The sequence below is a fragment of the Vanacampus margaritifer genome, chromosome 7 (genome assembly GCF_051991255.1).
Source record: "Vanacampus margaritifer isolate UIUO_Vmar chromosome 7, RoL_Vmar_1.0, whole genome shotgun sequence".
NCBI classification, from domain to species: domain Eukaryota; kingdom Metazoa; phylum Chordata; class Actinopteri; order Syngnathiformes; family Syngnathidae; genus Vanacampus; species Vanacampus margaritifer.
Window position 1 is genome coordinate 27277917 of NC_135438.1, and position 22232 is coordinate 27300148.

Below are 22232 nucleotides of genomic sequence, written 5' to 3' on the forward strand. Positions count from 1 at the left end.
AACGTTTAATGACATATAGTAAAATCCAAATGAATGCCGCCAAAAACGTTATTTGACTTATACTATGTTTTTTCTCAATGGGCAGGGTAACATCTGTGCAGCGCTGCCTTGTCATTGGGGTTGTAAAATACCAAAACGCCCGCTAGTAATGGCCAGCAGACGGCAGCATTGTATCACTTATCAATGGTCTTTCAGTAATATGGACAATATGGACTTTACAAGGAAACATCATGAATATGATGTGGATGTGTTTTTCTAAGCAAATGGGGCAGTGTGGATGTTTTTTTTTCACACGGGGAGGAGGAAATAATTCTGTTTACCGTGCTACATGTGTACATAGTCTCAATTGAAAGCTGCCTGCAGACCTTGCGGCCCACAGTTACAAAACTGAAATTTTGCGGCCTACTAAACGGCATTGCGGCCCAAGGTTAAGAATCACTGCTTTAGCTAATGCAGGGTTGGTGGCCCTGCAAGAGCCAGCACTGGCCCTGTATATGACTAGCCTTGGGCCGATACCTCACATCAGAATTTGTTCACGTCACAAATCAATACTATTAATTAGTGGTGCAACGGATCACAAAAGTCACGGTTCGGATCGGATCACGGTTTTGAGTCACAGATCGGATCGGATTTCCGATCAGCAAAGAAAAAGGAAAAAAAGAAAAGATAAATACCGTAGTACTTTGTCTTCATTTATTTTGCAAAACATTGTTTCCCATTATATATAAAACAAAAAAATCAATTCAAAATGTCTAATATAGCTGTTTAGGATTTAGTGTCTTTATTTATTTTGTAAAACGCCTTTTCCCATTAATTAAGTTTTAAAAAATCCATTCAAAATGTCTAATTTAGTATTTAGGAACACAACTTTAAGTTCAATATGAGGCAGAAACATTCTTATTTTTACATGGTCTATGTGTAAAATAAGGCATTAATGGCTTAAAGTTGTGTTCCTATTATCTAAACGAATAAGTTTGACATTTTGAGTTGAATGTTTTTCTTTTATGGACAAAATTGTTTTATAAAATAAATGAAGACAAAGTTCGGGATAGCGTTGTGTTGATGTTGGTCGCAACTACTATGTCAAACAACTACAAGGATGAAACGTCTAAAAGGGAAGTCAAGGTAGCCATCACGCCACAAAGTGGGCCAACTTCAAAGTAAAAGTGTACTAAGGCTATTTGCACTGCCGTCAATGTATTACAGTATAGGGTGAAAGTTATTTTGAAGTTACGCTTAGCGTGATACGTTGAGTGTGTTTCAGCTTGACATGTCAGAATGGTATTGACTGTGAATGCACACTTAAGTTTTTTCCCCCCACCAACCAATCCTCGGATCGTACGCAAGCCGAAACCGTGGGGCCTGATCCGAAACGACTACAGATCAATGATGATCCGTTGCGCCACTACTCTTAATCGTCCCCACATGTGTGTATTATTTTTTTAATTCATTTTTAAAATGATTCACCAATTTCAAGTGTTGAAAATCTCTTGCTTTCTTTGATGATGCAATGTCAATGACTGAACAAACATTCTGTTTTTGAGGATAACAAAAACACAGCACATCACCAGAACTCGTCACTTCATCGCTGCAAGCATGACACCACTCGGCAAAAAGAAAAGAAAACATAGCTGTAAAAGAGAAAAAAAGAGAATAAAAATTGTAATGATTCCTAATAAGAAATCAAGTAATTCATTATTAGTAAAACATAACTCTAAAACATTGTTTATTGTATATTAACCCCTGGGCGTTATTTGTCCCTTTTCTGGCTTTTTTCTGTTTTTCATCAAAGAAAAAGCATTTGAAAAAATATGCACTAGGGACCTGACATTTTACCAGGATTGTTTAAAAATGTAGAAGTTCAAATTGGCGCCATGCTGTAATTTATAATTATTACCAAACAGGAGGGAGAGATTCACACGAAGTTGTTGTAATAATGCCCGATTTTGGCTCATTGAGTTTTTGATATGCTGTAAACCTGATGTGTTATAATGCATTTTCCATGATTACTGATGCAATCGCTTCTTTGACGAGTCATAAACATGAAAATAGAGGAATTTGTGTGTTTAGAGTGTTAACACAAAAATCCACTAGGTGGCGCCAAAGGCTAATAAATGAATACAAAATGCATGCATAAAAAAATTCTATTGTTATGACTTATGGACTTGTTTGAGCCTCTAACTATGTCATATGAAATATATAAATTATTCTTTTATTTTATATATATATATATATATATATACAGCATAGTTAGTCTTGCTATTAGCATAATACTGCTATTGTTGTCCATAGGGGGCATTAAAAAAAAATAAAAACTATATATGTGTAGATAGGTCTGATGCCACTGAACATTTTGAGTGGTTGAAAGTGAAAAAAATATTCATAAATGACTAAGTTATCTCACTTCAAAGGAAATGCCGGATTTTGGCAAAATTACAAGTTTTGTGCTATTCAGAAAAATGCCATTGTGAAAAACTGGGCATGCAAAAAAAAAATTATATTGTTATGACTTATGACCTTGTTTGAGCCTCTAACTATGTCATATGAAATATTCAAATTAGTCTTTTATTTTATATATATATACAGCATAGTTAGTCTTGCTATTAGCATAATACTGCTATTATTGTCCATAGGGGGCATTAAAAAAATTAAATAAAATAAAAACTATATACAGTCCCTGACAAAAGTCTTGTTGTTTGGGTACAAGTTGACTTTAAATGCCCCTGAAATATATTTCTAATCAATATTTTTTTTACAAGAAATGGCTAAATTCAATCCCAACAGCTTTTGAAATAATATTTTGGTGCAAAACGAAACTGCTGAAAAGCATTCTAACATTTACAGCTTGGTAAAGCTCACTGAGTCACTTTTTGCAAAGACAAAAGTCTTGTCGCCTTGTCAAACGATGCACCCAATCCTTGATTCCAGCCTCACCTGTTGACCAATCAATTAGTGGGTGTGTATGTATAAAAAGAACCCCAGCACACCAGACCTTCACATCAACTGCAACTTGACCACGGACACCATGCCTAAAATTCACCCTGAGACCAAAGCGTTGATTATCAAGAGGCTGAAGACCAGATTCACTGCTGAGGTGGCTGACACCTTCAATGTGTCTCAGCGTCAAGTACAAAGGATAAGAAAAATATATATATTTTTTTCTTATTTTTATCGGGGAGAGCTCAGTATTGATCATTTGACATGTCATCATCATTGTTCTCCCTTTTTTTTTGTGTGTGTGTGTGTGTGTGTGTGTGTGTGTGTGTGTGTGTGTGTGTGTGTGTGTGCGTGCGTGCGTGCGTGTAAAAAAAAATAAGAATTCCCATACCGTTCACCTAAACCGAACACTTCAAAATCCAGCCAGAGTCGTGGGGCCGCCAGGAGACCCGAAGAGGGACCAAAGAAAAGAAAGGAAAGCGAAGCCCAGCACCGACCAGACACCACCCACCGGGCCACTAACCAGAGTCCTTCACCAACCCCAGAGACAGCTAAATGCCAACAAATCAGGGAGACCTCAAGGGCCCGAAGGAGAAACTGAGGAAAGGTAGAAAGGACAGACGAAGCAGAGTGAGATCCACAGACACCCGTCACCACCGAATCAATGACCTGAGGGAGAAACAAATTGTGTCTGAGTTTCGATAGATGCTGGTGTGGTGGATCTGGCATGCATGAAAATCTCCACCAAAGAGGGGAGCCGTCGACCCCCGCCAGGACAGAGCAAGCGCAACACCTCAGGGCCCCCCAGGCCGCGGCAGCGCCAAAGGACGACCCCCGGGCCCCGCAGGGGCCACCGGCCGGAGAGCAAACCCAGGAGCAGGAGCGCCCCCCACCCCAACGCGGCCCGCGCCCCCAACCCAACGCAGCAGGACGGGGCACTGCAGGCCCACCAGGCACCCCACCAGCCGAGGGAAATGATATCCCCCTCTGCTCCGATCCACCCGCCCCCCAGGCATGTCAAGGAGCGTATGTGGTGCATTAAAAGAAATTAAATTATAAATAAGAAAATTTGAAGAGACTGGAGATGTTTTTGACAAGCCCAGGTCTGGCAGACCCCGCAAGACAACTGCTCGGGAAGACCGTTTGTTGGCTCGAAAATCCAAGGCCAGCCCCTTTTCCACTGCAGCAGAGCTCCACCAGGCCTGGTCACCTCAAGTCCCCGTGTCAACCAGACCAGTTCGTAGAATTCTGTCTCGAAATGGCCTCCACGGTCGAATCAGTGCCCAGAAACCAGCACTAAACAAAAGGCAATTAAAAAAACGTGTGGCATTTGCCAAGGCCCACAGCCTGCTAAAAGGATGGAAGCTGGAAAAGTGGCAGAAGGTGGATTTCTCTGATGAATCTTCATTTGAATTACATCACAGCCACCGCAAATATTGCAGAAGACCTACTGGAGCCCGCATGGATCCGAGGTACACCCAGAAAACAGTTAAGTTTGGTGGCGGAAAAATCATGGTCTGGGGTTACATCCAGTATGGGGTCGTTGCGAAAGATTTGCATGGTGGAAGGCAATATCAATAGCCAAAAATATCAAGACGTATTGGCTTCCTCTTATATTCCCAACCATAAAAGGGGTCAAATTTTGCAGCAGGATGGCGCTCCATCGCATACTTCCATCTCTACATCAAAGTTCCTCAAGGCGAAGAAGATCAAGGTGCTCCAAGACTGGCCAGCCTAGTCGCCAGACATGAACATCATTGAGCATGTCTGGGGTAGAATGAAAGAGGAAGCATGGAAGACCAAACCAAAGAATCTTGATGAACTCTGGGAGGCATGTAAGACTGCTTTCTTTGCTATTCCTGATTACTTCATCAATACATTGTATGAATCATTGCCGAACCGCATGGATGCAGTCCTTCAAGCTCATGGAAGTCATACAAGATATTAACTCTCACTGCCACTGACGTTTAAAGACGTCAAGTAAAAACCTACGGAGCACTGCCAATGACGTCAAAAGACGTCATCCAATGATTTATTTTTTATTTTTTTGAAACGGGTAGAGGAAACCCTTCCGCATGTCTGGTGAAAGTTTCCAGCCTGTCTGTTGTGCCTAATGACTATTTTTGGCCCCTAGAGGGCAGCGATGACTCTCTTTTGACAAGATCGGGTGGGCGTCAGTAGAGGCGGAGCTAGAGCGTCGAGCAGTAGATGAGAATGGAAGACAAAGGAAAAATGGCGGCCGGTCGCGAGGAGCTCACGCCCGAGCCGTTTTTTTTCAAAGACCAAAAGCATCGCTGAAAGAGCACATTGTTGACGACGATGATCATCATCGATGATGAAGATGAGCGTGGTGACTCCGTGGTTGGGAAGCATTGACGCGGCAGTAGAAGACGTTAGATGGAGCTAGATGGAGCTAGATGGAGGAGGGAACGGGCAATGGCGAGCGTTTGCAAGCAGCTCTACACTTACAAGACGAAAGGCATCGACCAACGCTAAAATAGTACATTGATGACGACGATGATCATCATCGATGATGATGAAGGTGAATCCGAGCTTGACGGCGAAATTGGAACCGCTGACGCGGCGGCTATGACGGTGTCGTAACGCGGAGCGCAACCGAGCACGCACAGGCGGACGTTCGATCGGACGACGGAGAGTGCCCCGAGTCCAATGCATATTCATCGGAGGAAGTGTGTACAGTCTGCTACTTGCTTTTTATTCCCCGGAAAAAAAGCCCGTCAAGAAAGTGTAACGTTTGCACGCAAAACGGACCAATGCGAAAGTGAAAGTAAACTGTTGTGCGAGTCCTGGCGTCTCCTTGCACGCAGAAGAGCGTTACAAAAGGAAAAACTGTATTTGAAACATCCACATAATTGTAAGCAGTACCACAGTTGCACACATTTGTAAATAGTTTGCGAAATTGTTTTGTCAAATTGTTACACTGTTGAATGGAAATAAACGTATTTTGCAATCAAAAAACACTTTTTCATTGTTGGTGAAAGCGTTTTACAGAAGTAAAGCACTATTTAGGTGTTTGTGGCATCATTCATGGACAAAAAGAAGTGTACAATTCACTAGAGTGCATGAAATAACATCGTTTCACAAAAAGCTCTTTTTCTCCATTTTTTGTTTCAAAACAGAGAATTTCGGTGAAAGTAACCATTTTCTATTGTTGATTACTGAAGAACGGAATAAGGTAGAAACAAACTTTTTTTTTCTGATGAAAGATGAGAGTCCAATCTTTCATTTGGTAGTATGTGTGTTTCCATAGTCCAAACACAACATTTTCTGTGGACCTTGAAAGATCACTCATGCTTAAATCGGCTGGCAGTGGGGACAACCCGTTTCTGAAAACGTCTGGCAGTGAAAGAGTTAAATATGGATTTCACAGCACCACTACTTCATTCTCTGATGTTATGTAACTTTTTTTTGTATTTGAAGTAAATTATTTGTTCCATTTTCACATTACTTTTTGTGGGCGACAAAACTTTTGTCTTGCCAAAATCTGACCTTTCTGTGTTCATTAAATGATCAAAATTTCTTCAGTGAGGCAAATTTATTTTTGGATATTAAACATCATTTGGAAGGGTTTTAGCTTTTATATGAGCCATTTCCAAAACCAATGGGTTAATTAAAAGTCAGGTTATAAGATGGTGTTTCTACAAAATGGATAAGCGACATGACTTTTGTCAGGGACTGTATGTGTAGATAGGTCTGATGCCACTGAACATTTTGAGCGGTTGAAAGTGAAAAAATATTCATAAATGACTAAGTTATCTCACTTCAAAGGAAATGCCTGATTTTGGCAAAATTACAAGAGTTTTGTGCTATTCAGAAAAATGCCATTGTGGAAAAACTGGGCATGCATAAAAAAAATTCTATTGTTATGACTTATGGACTTATTCAAGCCTCTAAATATGTCATATGAAATATTCAAATTAGACCTTTATTTTACATATATATACAGCATAGTTAATTTTGCTGTTAGCATAATACTAATATTATTGTCCATAGAGGGCTTTTTTTTAAAACTATATATGTATAGATAGGTCTGATGCCAGTGAACATTTTGAGCGGTTGAAAGTGAAAAAAATATTCATAAATGACATAGGGGTTTATCACAGTTATCACACTTCAAAGGAAATGCCAGATTTTGGCAAAAATTACAAGAATTTAATCAAACTATAATAACACCCAGGGGTTGTAAAACATAACTCTAAAACATTGTTTATTGTATATTAAAGTGTTTTCAGATTTCTAAGACCATTTGTATTTTTACCGGTGTCCAGACACCCTGTACATTACACAATAAAATGACATTTAAAAACTAAATACGTAAATAAAATAAAATGTGGTTGTACAAGTTCTTTTCAAGGCAAGTGCAAAGAATTAAATTCAATACAACAGTGCTAAGAGCAGCTCCCATTTAACCGGTTTCCACACAAACTGTAGTGTCTCCGTCTGAACACTTGGTGGCACACTGGGTCGCATCCACATAATGACGTACTTCATAGATAGCTGAAGAAGAGAGCCCCGAAGGGATTCTTTAGCGTTGTCTGATAACTTCGAATCGAAGCTATGGGGTAGATGCCACGGACTCCCGACTTCCATAAGTCACACACCTACAATGTTTCCGGTTACTGTTGTGATATATAGGCCGTGTCCCAATACTCGCTTTTCCACCCTTGTGCTCCTCAATTGCGCGTTCCTGTTGATGGGTGTGCTTGTGCAGGGTGTCTCCATTCTCTGAAATGCTTCAGAGCACTGAGACACGCTACACACTCGCACCCATTGACAGGATAGCGTAATAAGAGGGGCACAAGGGTGGAAGTGCTGTAATATTGGGACGCGGCCTATATGTCGCAAACAATAATCGGAAGTCCCCCCTTCCTCCGTTGCATATACCACCCATTAAAAAAATTATTAAAGACAAATACAAGACTAATTGCTGAGAATGCTGCACAGATTATCAAACTCAATGTCTGCTACAGAACCAGACAGCAATCGCCACCCAATTTAAAACTATTTAGCTTTTATCTAATACAAGCGATGCATGATCAGTGTTGTCACTAACGCGTTACTAAGTAATGTGTTATTGTAATCTGATTACTTTCTTTCAATAACGAGCAATCTAACGCGTTCATTTTTCCAAACCAGTAATCTGATTAACTCTTTGACCGCCAAAAACGTTTAATATCGTTAAGTAAAATCCAAATGAGTGCTGCCAAAAACGTTAAAAGACGGTAACTATGTTTTTTAATGGAAACGGGTGGAGGAAAGCCTTGGCTTAAGCTGTGCTCAAACTATTAAGCAGATCGAGTTAGTATAATGACTATTTATGGCCACTAGATGGCAGCGATGACTCTTTTTGGACAAGATCGGGTAGGAGTCAGTAGTAGAAGTGAGGTGGAGCTAGAGTGTTGAGGAGAGAATGGCTGAGGAAGCGAAAATGGCGTCTGGTTGCAAGCAGCTCACGCTTGAGCATTATTTTCAAAGAAGAAAATTATCGACCAGTGCTAAAGAGTACATTGATGATGACAATGATGATGATGGTGACTCCGAGGTTGACGCCGAAATTGAAGCGTTGACGTGGCGGCTTCGACCACGTCGTAAAGCCTCGCCGGCTAGCGATGCTAACGCCGGAAAACATGGTGCTTGACAACCAAGCACTTCTGCACAGGCGGACATTCAATCTGACGATGAAGAGTACCCTGAGTCCAATGCATATTCATCGGAGGAGTGGGTACAGTCTGATCACTAAGAAGACACTGATTCGGACAGTCTTTCGTCCTCAGAAGACTGTGAAGGTAAGCACAAACTTGTTATAAGATTGCTAGTAATCTAACTTTTCCGGCGAAATGCTAGCAGTGTGTGTAACGTGAATGTGCAATTCATAGATTGTGGAGCGTGCTCACAGCGTACCACTGCAGTTTCTACGACAAAGAGAGGTAAAAAAAAAAAAAAAGAAAACGTGTTTTCAATACACTGCAACAACAAAAGAAAACATTTCTTTCAGCTGTAGCTCATAGGGCTCAAAGTGACGCTTCTCACACAGCTTTTCACAGTGAGAAGAATAAAGGTAAAAAAAAATTTAAAAAAAGATTCTCCAACACAGCACTAATAAAATATTTAATGTTAAATGTCTTCTATAATTTATAGAATGTACATCAACCAGTGGATATACTGTATATATATATATATTGCACCACACTGATCTAAAATAAATAATATATGATATTGAAATGTATATTTGCAGATCCCAAAAATTCTGGCTGGCATGAAGCGGGCTGGCAGCCAACCATATTCCCCTTTACTGCAAATCCAGGACCAAGGGGTGCCGCAGCAGAGCTGAATTCAACCCTGCCACTGACTTCCTGCAGCTCTTCATCACGGACGAACTTCTCCAGCACATTGCTGACCAGACAAACCTCTATGCACGTCAGTCCATCTAGAAGCAGACTGACAGTCTGCCACACAGTAGGAGTTGTGCTTGGAAGCCAGTGTCTGTGTCCGAACTAAAAACATTTTTTGCACTCCAATTACTTACTGGGTATATAAACAAGCCCAGTATATAAATTTATTGGACTCAAGATGAAACAGAAACAAAACTATTTTTCAGTCACGCAATGCCTCGAAACCGCTTCCAGCTCATCTGGAATTTCCTTCATTTCAACGTATACACAGTTCAGACGACAAACTATTTAAAATCCGTCCTGCTTTCGAACACATTGTCCAGAAATTCAAAGAACTGTTCCAACCCGGGAGGAATGTCTGTATTGATGAGGGAATGATGAGTTTTCAGGTACGTCTTTCATTCAAAGTATACAACCCCCAAAAAACGATAAAATATGGGATCAAGTGTGACTCCCAAACGGGATATTGCTTCAATATGCAACCCTATGTAGGTACCAGTTGTTCTCTGCCTCAGAACATCTCTTACCACCCATTCACGTGGAAAACTTTGAAATGGCACAAAACATTTGTTGCCTATCTATTTCAAATATGCATGTTCAATGCATATATCCTGCACAAAACAAATAATCATGGGAAGTGCCAACACTGCTGAGTTTATCTGGCAGGTGGTGAGAGGGTGGCTGTTACCACAAGACAAGGAGGAGAAGGAAGAGGAGGAGGAAGTTGTTGCAGGTATGGGAACTGAAGGGCATGAGGAAGCCAGACGTAACACCAGGTCTCCGTATCATGATCTTGAGAGTAGACTTGATGGCAACATGGCCAAACACACACACTGCAGTACATACCTGCTACTCCCCAGAAAAAAAGGCCGGCAAGAAAGTGTAGGGTCTGCACGCGAATGGGTAATTGCAGTGAAACAAATCTGTGTTGCAAATCCTGCTGTGTCCGCTTGCACGCAGGGGAGTGTTACACAATATACCACACAAAAAGAAAAATTGTGTAGTTGAAACATCCACACAATTGTAAATAGTAACACATACACACACTGCACATGCACAGTTGCAAATAGTTGGTAAATAGTTTGCCAAATTGTTTTGTCAAATTGTTAAACTGTTGAATGTGAATAAACTGTTATTTTGCTATCAAAATACACTTTTTCCATTGTTGGTGGTAGTGTTTTATAGAAGTAAAGCACTGTTTAAGTGTTTGCGGCATCATTCATGAAAAAAAGTGTGTCAAATTCACTAGAGTGCATGAAATAATATAGTTTCACAAAAAGCTTGATTTCTACGTATTTTGGCCTAAAACTGAGAATTTGGGTGAAACTAACCTATTTTCTATTGTTGATCACTGAAGAACTGAATAAGGAAGAAACTAACTTTTTTTCTGATGAAAGATGAGAGTTCAATCTTTCATTTGGTAGTATTTTGTTTTATGTATGTTCCACACAAAATTTTCTGTGGACCTTGCAAGATCAGTCGAAATGCTCTAAATCAGCTGGCACCCACATGTTCTCTTTTCTCAAATTGGTTGGCAGTCAAAGAGTTAAAAATACTTTCCTAAGTCTGTACGTTACTATTTTGTATTACCTCATAATGTACGTAGAATGCAGAATTTTGTTGTCCATTTTGAAGAGAAGTTCGAGGAGAAAATGTTTCTCTTGCATTTGGGAGTGACGTCACATTGCGTCACGTTTTCTCAGCAAAAGACGCAATGCCGGGTCACGTGTACCAACATGTGTGAGCGCTCAGAGCCTGTCCAAAACAATAGACACTACGACGTAAACAATGAAAGAAGCAGGAGGAGCTCCACAAACGGGTGCATTTGCCATTATATCGCATTTTCTCCAGTAAAGATGACAAAAAATTCTCAGTGCGTTGTAAACTTTGCGCTGGCTCAAAAATAATGTCAACCGCTAAAAATTCCACATCCAATTTGAGGGAACACTTGTTATCACAGCACAGCGTGATGACTGTAGTTCAGCTCTGGTACTTGAGAAAATAGAAAAATGTTATAGTTACAGTTGCATTCAGCCTACATGTAAATGTTATAGTTACAGTTTGTAACCAGCCTGTAAGTGTAACGTGTTATACACCAATTTCTGTATTGTAAAACCAGATTAACAGAAACAAAGAAACATCTTCATGTTTCAAGTTTATGCACTTTCATAAGTATTATTTAAGTAACCGGTTGTCATTCTCATGTTGAGGCAGCAAAGGGAGGAAATTGGTAAAAAGTAACTGATAACTTACTTTCTAAGTAACCTAGTTACTTTGACAATAAAGTAATCAATAAAGTAACTAGATCACTTTTTCAAGTAATCTGTGACAACATTGATGGTGGTTTTGAGGACGGATTTGAAACAGGGTCACATGGTAAATGCTTAACAATACTGCTGTCGTCTGTTGTTTTGGAACAGTTCAACAACTGTAAAAAAAAAAAAAAGGAAAAAAAAGTGAATACCCCCGTGGTCTGCCAAGTTTGTCGCTCACCCTTCTGCCTGCTCACGTTTGTTTTTGTCCCGATAGTGGTAGCTTGCTGTGTTGTAGAGCTAGGGATGTCCGCAAACAAACGACATCTTCCTTTGTTGCCGCAAATCTCGCCGCAAAACCTGCCGCGTCCCATCGCACAAAACGCCTCAAATGCCCCGCTTGCTTTTGATGTGGACGTTTTTCAGCACAAAGACTGTAGAAACAATGCGACAGGCACAATTTTTTTCTACAGACAGTTCTCAAAATGGATGGAGCGGATATAAGAATTTAAGACTTGGGTAAATTAAATCTTAGACCTGGGATGAAAATATGGGTGTTTTTTAAGACCATCAAGGCCTAAAATTTAAGTTTCTGAATTTGTGACTTTTTGAGACTTTTCTAGACCCTGCAGACACCCTGCAGCAATTACATGAAAACTAACTTTTGAGATGCAGTCTGAGAAAAGGAAACCCACCTTTGTTGCTAAAGTCATCTATCATGACTATTTCAGCCAAGTATTTCCTCGGAGTCCTCTTGATCACACTGTGGATTGTTCTCATTAACGTAGACCAGCCTTCATTATGGAAGACTATCACCACACTGGAGGTCAGCAGTCTTTCATCATAATGCCAGTACTTGCACCTGTAGAAATATCAAAGAATCCCAATGTTATTTAGAAAGATGGGCGTTGGGCGCGTTAGTAAATTTTGCCGGTCCGTCATTCATCATTTGCCAGTGGCCAGACCACTCGTCTGCCAACCAAAGTCGAAATAAACAACTCAACCTAAACTGTGATTGTCAGTGTGTCACTCCATCATCCTTCTGTCATCGCTGAATTACAGTTTGTCACCACTATTTTAGAACAAACCACCAGTCTGCCACCCAGTCACTAGTTATTTTGTCACTATCAACATTCACTGTTTTTCTTTTCAAAGAAAAACAAGTTTTATTTTTCCCTTTACTAGTTTTGGGATCAACTGTTGCCTGCCTTAGAAAGGCCTTCCTGCCACACTGGCTAGACTCAGAAACATCAGCTGATAAGAAGAGTAAGGATAGGCCGATAATCGGCGCAGATATTCAGCATTTTATGATATATATATATATAAACTTTAAAATTGCGTGACTAATGTGGGGAATTAATTAAAAGGGAGGTGCTTTGGACGAGTCACTGGCACCGTAAAGTCAAAACGACGTAGGTCATGTAGGACGTAACTCATGACTCCCTTTATACTGGTTAATAATAGCCCTTTGAGTAACTCATAGATGTGACAAGAAAATGGGGTTAAATGTTTTACTTAGTTTAACCACTGCTCCACTCACCATATAAAATGTGTTAGGGTAGTTTTGTTAAAAAATAATATATTTTTTTAAAATTTCCTTAAAACCCCTTCAGACACATAGATGCTTGCAGGGGGCATGACATATTTGCGTGTCTTAAGCAATAAAACGCATAATTTGGATGAATGAATTTCTGGTTCAAGATTCAAACCTAGCTAACCAATCACTATCGCAAGTTGATTTCCATGATGTTCATGTTAAAAATGTTACATATAGGCTTGATAAGTTTACAAAACGTTACATCCATATTATCCTGGCGTCCACTATAACAAATAAAAACATGTTTTCCATGTTGTTCTTATGTGTGAAAAGAGTCAAAATAAACAATTATTAAGTTAATTAATTAATTACTCAGCAGAAAAAATGTGGTTCTGAAGGGGTTAATAAAACGCCAATGTAACAATTATCGGTCGGTTGTTTTACAACGTCATCGTCTTTCTTGTCCTGGGCACGCCAAGGTGGGGGGTGGTTGACCAAGAGACAGTTTTTCTCACCTCCACGGACAGACCCGCCACCCAGCTCTGGATTCAGAAGACTGAGTGACAGAAAAAATATATACATTTTGCAACAGAACAATGAATTATGAAATGTTATGTGTTTGCCATTTTTTAAATGTTGACTCCATGATGTATCATGAAGGTGTTTCATTTGTGTGGCATATTCCCCACTTAACTTTGTGTGCACATTTTAACAGTTGTAAGCCCTAAGTAACATGGGCACTCTAAAACTCTTGTGAGAGCCGATTGGACGCTGTCTGGTCAATTGGAGTGACTCCAAGCCACTTAATATTTAGATGTGAGGCATATTTTATTCAGCAACTCCAGAAGATGGCTCTTAAGTGCTCTTGGCTCGCTTGGAGCAGAGAGTCAGCGTCTGTGACTTGCAGTAAAGCGGCGTCACTTAACTCTTTCATTGCCATGGACGTTAAAAGACGTCAAGTAAAAACCTACGGAGGGCCGCCAATGACGTTAAAAGACGTCATCCAATTACTTTTTTTTTTTTTTTTGAAACGGGTGGAGGAAAGTCTTGGCCAGCTGTGGTGAAAGTTTCAAGCAGATCTAGTTAGCCTAATGACTATTTTTGGCCCCTAGATGGCAGCAATGACTCTCTTTTGACAAGATTGGGTAGGCGTCAGTAGAAGACGTGAGGCGGAGCTAGAGGGGACAATGGCTGGGGAAGGGAAGAGAACATGGCGACCGGTTGCAAGCAGCTCACGCTCGAGCAGTTTTTTTCAAAGACGAAAAGCATCGACCAACGCTAAAGAGCACATTGATGACGACGATGATCATCATCGATGATGATGATGGTGACTCCGAGGTTGGAAGCATTGACGCGGCAGTAGAAGACGTGAGGCGGAGCTAGATGGCTGAAGAAGCGAACAATGGCGACCGGTTGCAAGCAGCTCACACTTGGGAATTTTTTTCAAATACGAAAGGCATCGACAAACGCTAAAGAGCACATTGATGACAACGATGATCATCATCGATGATGATGATGGTGGTGACTCCGAGGTTGACGCCGAAGTTGGAAGCGCTGACGCGGCGGCTATGACGACGTCATAAAGGTTCACGGGCTAGCGATGCTAACACCGGAAAACGCGGACCACAACCGAGCACGCTCAGATGGACGTTCAATCGGACGACGAAGAGGGCCCCGAGTCCAATGCATATTCATCGGAGTAGTGGGTACAGTCTGCTACTTGCTATTCCCCGGAAAAAAAGGCTGTCAAGAAAGTGTAACGTCTGCACGTGAAAGGGGCCATCGCAGTGAAACTACTCTGTTGTGCAAATCCTGCTCCCTCTCCTTGTACGCAGGGGAGTGTTACAAAAAGAAAAACTGTATTTGAAACATCCACATAATTGTAAATAGTACTACAGTTGCACACATTTGTAAATAGTTTGCGAAATTGTTTTGTCAAATTGTTACACTGTTGAATGGAAATAAACGTATTTTGCAATCTAAAAACACTTTTTCATTGTTGGTGGTGGTGTATTACAGAAGTAAAGCACTATTTAGGTGTTTGTGGCATCATTCATGGACAAAAAGAAGTGTACAATTCACTAGAGTGCATGAAATAACATCGTTTCACAAAAAGCTCTTTTTCTCCGCTTTTTGTTTCAAAACAGAGCATTTCGGTGAAACTAACCATTTTCTATTGTTGATTACTGAAGAACGGAATAAGGTAGAAACAAACTTTTCTGATGAAAGATGAGAGTTCAATCTTCATTTAGTCGTATGTGTGTTTCCATAGTCCAAACACAACATTTTCTGTGGACCTTGAAAGATCAGTCAAAATGCTTAAATCAGCTGGCACTGGCGACATCCCGTTTCTGAAAAGTGACTGTAGTCACTGCCAGTGAAAGAGTTAAATGTCACAAGAAGTGAATGTTAATTTTGTTTCATGGAATTGTCGGGGGTTGCAGCAATTCAAAAAAGTTAAACAGGTTATGAATATGTTTAAGGATAAAGGAGCTAAAATTGTTTTTCCACAAGAGACTCATCTTTTGGACGAAGATGTTATTCAGGATATAAATACTGTATATATATGTTCATATATAATGAGGAGATGGCAAGGAAATGTGTTTTCGGCATCGGTCTCATCAAGAGCCCGAGGTGTCATGATTCTTATTTATAACACTGTCCCACTTCAGGTAAAAAATGTCATGAAGGATAAGAGAGGAAAGTACATAATAGTTCAAGGTAAACTGTTGGCAGAGGATTTAAACTTGGTGAACGTGTATGGACCGAATATAGACAATCCACAATTTTTTGAGAATTTATTTCTTAGTCTCTCTGAATTTTCTGGACAGTTTGTAGTTGCTGGTGATTTTAATTGTAAATAGTACCACAGTTGCACACATTTGTAAATAGTTTGCGAAATTGTTTTGTCAAATTGTTTTGTCAAATTGTTACACTGTTGAATGGAAATAAACGTATTTTGCAATCTAAAAACACTTTTTCATTGTTGGTGGTAAGTGTTTTACAGAAGTAAAGCACTGTTTAGGTGTTTGTGGCATCATTGCATGAAAAAAAAAATTCTATTGTTGATTACTGAAGAACGGAATAAGGTAGAAACAAACTTTTTTTTCTGATGAAAGATGAGAGTTCAATCTTTCATTTAGTAGTATGTGTGTTTCCATAGTCCAAACAACATTTTCTGTGGACGTTGAAAGATCAGTCAAAATGCTTAAATCGGCTGGCACTGGCGACATCCCGTTTCTGAAAACGTCTGGCAGTGAAAGAGTTAATATCAATGCGCATCCGAGAACTTAACAAAATAAAAGCGATCAACATTGTGAAAACTTTAAGACAATTTAGCAGTAATAAATTAAATAATTTGGGGGCAGTGGTGCGTGGATGGCGGGGGTCGTGGGGGGGACCGGGGGCTTTGGGCTGGTGGGGTGCCTGGTGGGTCTGCCGTGCCCAGTTTTGCTGCGTTGGGCTTGGGGCACGGGCCGTGTTGGGGTGGGGGGCGCTCCGGGCTCCTGGGTTTGCTCTCTGGCCGGTGGCCCCCGCAGGGCTTGGGGGTTGTGCCATGGCGCTGCTGCGGCCTGCGGGGCCCTGGGGGATTGTGCTTGCCCTGTCCTGGCCGGGGTCGACGGCTCCTCTCTTTGGTGGAGTTTTTCATGCATGCCAGATCCACCATACAAACATCTGCCAAAATGCAAACACAATCTCCTGGTCACTGAATCGGTGGAGGCTGATGTCTGTGGATCTCACTCTGCTTCATCTATCCTTCCTTCCTTCCTTTCTTCAGTCTTTTCTTTGGTCTATGGAGGTTTCCTTAATTTGTTGGAATTTAGATGTTTGGGGTTGGTGAAAGATTCTGGTTTATAACCCTGTGGGTAGTAGGTAGTGTCTGGTCGGTGCTGGATTTCACTTTTCTTTGATCCTTCCTCTCCTGACAACTTCACGACTCTAGCGGGATTCTGAAGTATTCGGTTTGGGTGAAGGCTATTTTTAATAGGTTTCAGGTGAATTAATGAGCACAAACTCGCACGCACGCACACATTAGGTACGCCCAGGATTCTGGCCACTTCGCCCACCCAGGGCAGCAGCCACATTGGCCAATTGATTAGGTACGCCCAGGATTCTGGCCAATTGATTAGGTACGCCAAGGGTTACACCCCAAAAAATTAATTTGACTGAATTTTTTTTTGTTTAAATTGACTGCGGTCAATTAACACAAATTTTTGCAGGGCAAGTTTTTTTTATAAACTCGGAAAAATACTGCTGAATACAGCACATACAGTAGGAAATAATGAACTATTGTGTGAATGAAAAAGAGTTGTCATAGCAAGACAGATTTCTTTTTCTATGGTTATTATTACTTTGTTTTCAATGTAAAATTTTTACTACCTAACATTATTAAAGGGTGTTAAGCTGTGTGTGTGAAGCTTAATTTGCAATATTTATATTTTATGGACTGCGGGTGGGTGGGGTGTGGCAATCTAATATATATTGATTCGTAGTGTGTTCAGCTGTGCATGTGGGTAAATGCTAACAAATTTAGGTAGCCAATGTGAGAGACTGATGCAACACGAACCAAGCTCTGCCTTGTTAAGAGCGCTGCGGCTGCACAGCGTTCCAAAATTAAAAGTTCACCATGTAACTTTGACAAACATACAAAACTAAATACAAGTGTGCTGTAAAAAATTAAGGACCAAGAGATAATTAATTACAGTCCGCGTGCCAGAAGGCGACGCCGCGTGGACACTCTCTCTTCTCTCCTTCTATCTCTCTCATTCTCCCTCTCTCTTCGCCGCTCTCCCTCTCCCACTCCGGAGAGGAGAAAGGGGCCGGATATTAAGGAAGGAAGACCGTGTTATATTTGTATCCGGACAAAATTTATTATCTGTACCGGATACTTGTGTTGTACGAAGATCCGGCTCACCCCGGGTGTCTATAAGATAGCTTATACAGTTAAAGTGTTAACTAATTGATGAATCTATATATATATATATATATATATATATATATATATAAATAATTGTATTTTTTTATTTAAAGGTGGGGGGGGGGGTTAATTGATTGACAGGTCTATTGCACAGTTGATATGGAACGGGAGGGAACAGTTGATAGGGAACGGGAGAGAGAGAGAATGACCTGTAGGAAAGGACCGCACAGCCGGGGTCGCCTGCTCCGAGGACAAGCCTGTAACACTTACTTGGAGAGGGTGCTCAATGCAGTGCGCTAACCATCGCCTATCAATGTTTGTGTACGACATTCAGAATATTTGTTCATGTCAAAATATTGGGGTCATTTTGTAATGAGAAGTACTTACTCTTCATGGCGTATATCTCTCATGGTCCTGTCCAGCGATATCATGTCACTAGCAACCATGTTGAAGCCAAACTCTTTGATGGATGCATGAACAGTTTCTTTGTACTCTGGGCCCAGAACAAATGGCTTGGCTCCTTCTCCTGGACCATCTGGAACTCCTGGAGGCTCAGGTTCTTTGGGTTCAAAGTTACCAAGAACACCTTTTTTGAGGATGGGGGCACTGTAACTGTGAGAGTTGGGTCTGAACGTTGCATACTGTTGCTGGATGGCCTGCTTCTGATTGGGCTGCTGTTTGGGAGTTGGCACATGGTTGTCCCCTCCTGGAGATGAAACCATAAAACTAAATACAGCATATTATGATACAAGACTCATTCAAGCACCACTGCCTATCAACTAGGGGTGGGCTATATTATTTTGACAACAGTTTCAGGAAATCATAACAAATTCTGATGATACACAAAAAATGACATTAAAACATTTTCTCCAAGGCATGTTAGAAATCAATGTTCTTTCTTTTCTTTCTTTTTTGTGAACAATGCATTGCCATAGCAAAAGAATTTCACAGCATGACTACTTAGGTGAAAAATAAGTTTATAGAGCTCCTATGTCTTATGCTGTCATCAAATATGTGACATTTTGAGAAGATAGGACCATCTGGGTCAAGTTACAACATAATTTATTATCATGGTGGATCATCAGACTTTGCAGCACCGTAATGGCCACGCCTTGTACCAAAAATTCCCAGTATTCAGTCTGAGGCATGATCAACATCTTAAGGCTTTTTGGCAAATTTTCAACTGGATCCGTTGGACGAGCTTGGTCGGCATAGCAGATAAAATAATAATAATAATTATTATTATTATTATTATTGTCACCACTAGATGGCACTACATTTACAACTGAATATTGTCATATAGATACCTTCAGATCTTGACTATTAACATACATGTGAAATTTGGGATTTTCTGGAGCATGTACACGGGAGTTAAGCATTTTCTCACAAAATTTGATACCCCACCGCGGTCATCTAGTATTTTGAAAACTCAAATGTTTTCCCCTGTTGTTGTCCTAGGTCTTGACATGGTAAAGGCCATTTTTGAAGTCATCAGATGAAATGTATGGAGGACCAAAACTACCAAAATTAAAATTGTATATATAGACCACCTGGGCCAGGAGCTGATTTATTTACAGATAGAATCATTGAAATGTTTGAAGATGTCACAAATAAATCAATGGTTTGCAGTATGTGGTGATTTAAATATAGATTCGGGCAAAACTTTAACAAATGACTTTAAGAACTTTGGAAATTGCACATCTATGCCCCATGATTTCTCAACCTTCAAGGATCACTACCCACAGTGCTTCCATCCTTGATAATATATATATATATACAAACATACACGGTGAAATAAAAAGTGGTATATTTACAATAGACATAAGTGATCATCTCCCTGTATTTACAATCTATGAGAAATTAAGTATAAATACTGCACAAGAGGAAAACTAATCGTAAGAGACATCTAGAAAAAAAGTTGAACTTTTAAGAGAACATTTGAAGAGGCAGAACTGGGATCACGTACATTATATATGAACGACTTAATGTCTATAATTCTTTCATGACCATATCATATAATATTTTTTTTAAAAAGTTAACAAATCATGCGCAAAGCAAAAAAAAATACTACTCATAATCCTTGGATGACAAATGGGTTGAAAAATGCTTGTAAGAAAAAAAAAATTCTACATAGAATGTTTCTCAAACAGAACAAAAGTTGCAGAATCTCGGGAAATAAATAAATAAATAAACTTGTATCCACCCTAAGAAGACAAAAAATTGATTAATTCACCAAATTATTAGAGAAAAACAAACATAGTACAAAAAATACCTTGGGTATAATAAATAAAGTATAAAGGCAAGGCAAAACCAATGTATCGAAACTATTTCATGAAGGACCATCTGGTAATTCATGATAAAGAGGAAACTGCAAACCAATTAAATAACCACTTTGTGAATATTGCCCCAAGATTATCACAACATATGCCTAATGAAAAAAAATATTATGGAATCATACCAAGCAGTGTTAACAGTATTTTTCTTGAGGCTGTACAAGCTAGTGAAATTGTGAACATTTGTTCAAAATTTTGCTAGTAAAAAAAATCAAACGACTACACAGACATGAATATGTCACTGATAAAGCAAATCATAGATGTGATTATATTAATTTATATTATATAAATTTGCAATTTAGTAGTCCCACTCTTCAAAAAAGCAAATAAGAATGATTTATTAAATTACAGACCCATATCTCTACTCCCACAGCTTTCTAAAATATTAGAAAAAATGTATGCGACAAGATTAAACAAATTTATAGACAAGCATAAAATTTAAAATAATAGCATGCTATGGCATTAATGGATTTAACTGAAGAAATTTGCACAGCCATGGTTAAAAACATGTTTTAGTAAGCGTTTTTGTTGATTTACAAAAAGCATTTGACACCTTAGATCATGAAATATTATTGCATAAATTATTGTATAAAGCCCATCATGGAACTTTACCAGTTAATATGCAAACCAAATTTATAAAAAGGCAAAGTGACTACTAATTAAGAGGAACAGACATTTTTTCTAAACCTAAACATAGAACAAAACAAAAATGCATTTCAACTCAAGGTATCAGTCAATCAAAAAATTATATAAAAGCACATTATAGCAAAATACATTTAGCACAAGGACACAGTTGAATTATTTTGAATTATTTTCTAGAATTGTTATACTGAAAGCGTCTTGACCGCTCGCTGTCATTCGTTTTGTGTTGTCATTGTCTTTTTTTTTGTGTTGATCAGGGGCAGACAAAACAAGTTTTACTTATTTCTGTCCCCATTCATTTATTTTACTTTGAAGTTCAAAATTACTTTATGTTGTCGTTTTTCTTTTACAAATGGATGAAATAAATTAAATTTAAAAAAAAATTAATTGAATATTGTTGGGAAAATTGTATAATAAGTTATAACATGAATAAGCACTTTACTATTTGCTGCAATTGAAATGCTACAACCACACCAGATGCATGTTTTTTATCATTATGAGTTTAGTACCGCCTTTTGTTCCGCCTTCTAAACTTGTGAATAAATACACAGAGCAGGGAGGTGGAGGCAGGAAGTCCTTTGTTGCTGAGGGCATCCACTTCCTCCTTTCTGCAGAAAGACAAATTTGGGTGTGGTCCTTGATTCCTGTCTCACGGAGTTACATCATTTGAGGAAGATTTAAATGTAACCCTGACAAATATATACAGTGCTGCTCAAAAGTTTGTGAACTCTGCAGGCATGGTCAAATTTTTTGTACAAAGTAAAATAACCTTATTAAATTTTTAGTCATACCCAAATCTACAATGCTGACATTGAAAATAATGGACTTGAACAAAAAGAATGATAATATTGTCATTCATTCTTGAACAAAAGTTGTTGATTTAAGAAAAACTCAGATTTCATGGGCGCAAAAGTATGTGAACCTCTCACTTAATCAGACATTGCACCTTTTTTTGCAATGAGAACTTCATCCAAACACTTTCTTTAGTGATTTATCAGTCTTTCACATATACTTTGGGGGAATTTTTGCCACTCTTCCTTGCAAAATGCAGCCAGTTGAGAGAGGTTGGATGGGAGTATAGCATAAACTGCCCGCTTCAGGTCCCGCCACAGTATTTTGAAAGGATTTAAATCAGGATTTTAACTGGGCACATCCAGAACATGAATGTTGTTGTTCTTCACCCATTCCTTGGTTGTATTG

General features: G+C 39.5%; 1 protein-coding gene across 4 annotated transcripts in view; it reads right to left on the reverse strand.

Moving 5' to 3' along the window:
• Window positions 1–22232, reverse strand: part of galnt7 (UDP-N-acetyl-alpha-D-galactosamine: polypeptide N-acetylgalactosaminyltransferase 7) — a 114214-nt gene that overhangs the window by 76558 nt on the left and 15424 nt on the right. For 2 of the 4 annotated variants that reach the window (XM_077570322.1, XM_077570323.1), the window contains 3 exons: window positions 18700–18763; window positions 18445–18616; window positions 12298–12464 (listed from right to left, as the gene is read on the reverse strand). In XM_077570322.1, coding sequence (XP_077426448.1) covers window positions 12298–12464; window positions 18445–18616; window positions 18700–18763 — 403 coding nt within the window. Of the gene's footprint in view, window positions 1–12297; window positions 12465–18444; window positions 18764–22232 lie in introns of all 4 variants that reach the window. The other 2 variants (XM_077570320.1, XM_077570321.1) reach the window with 1 other exon arrangement.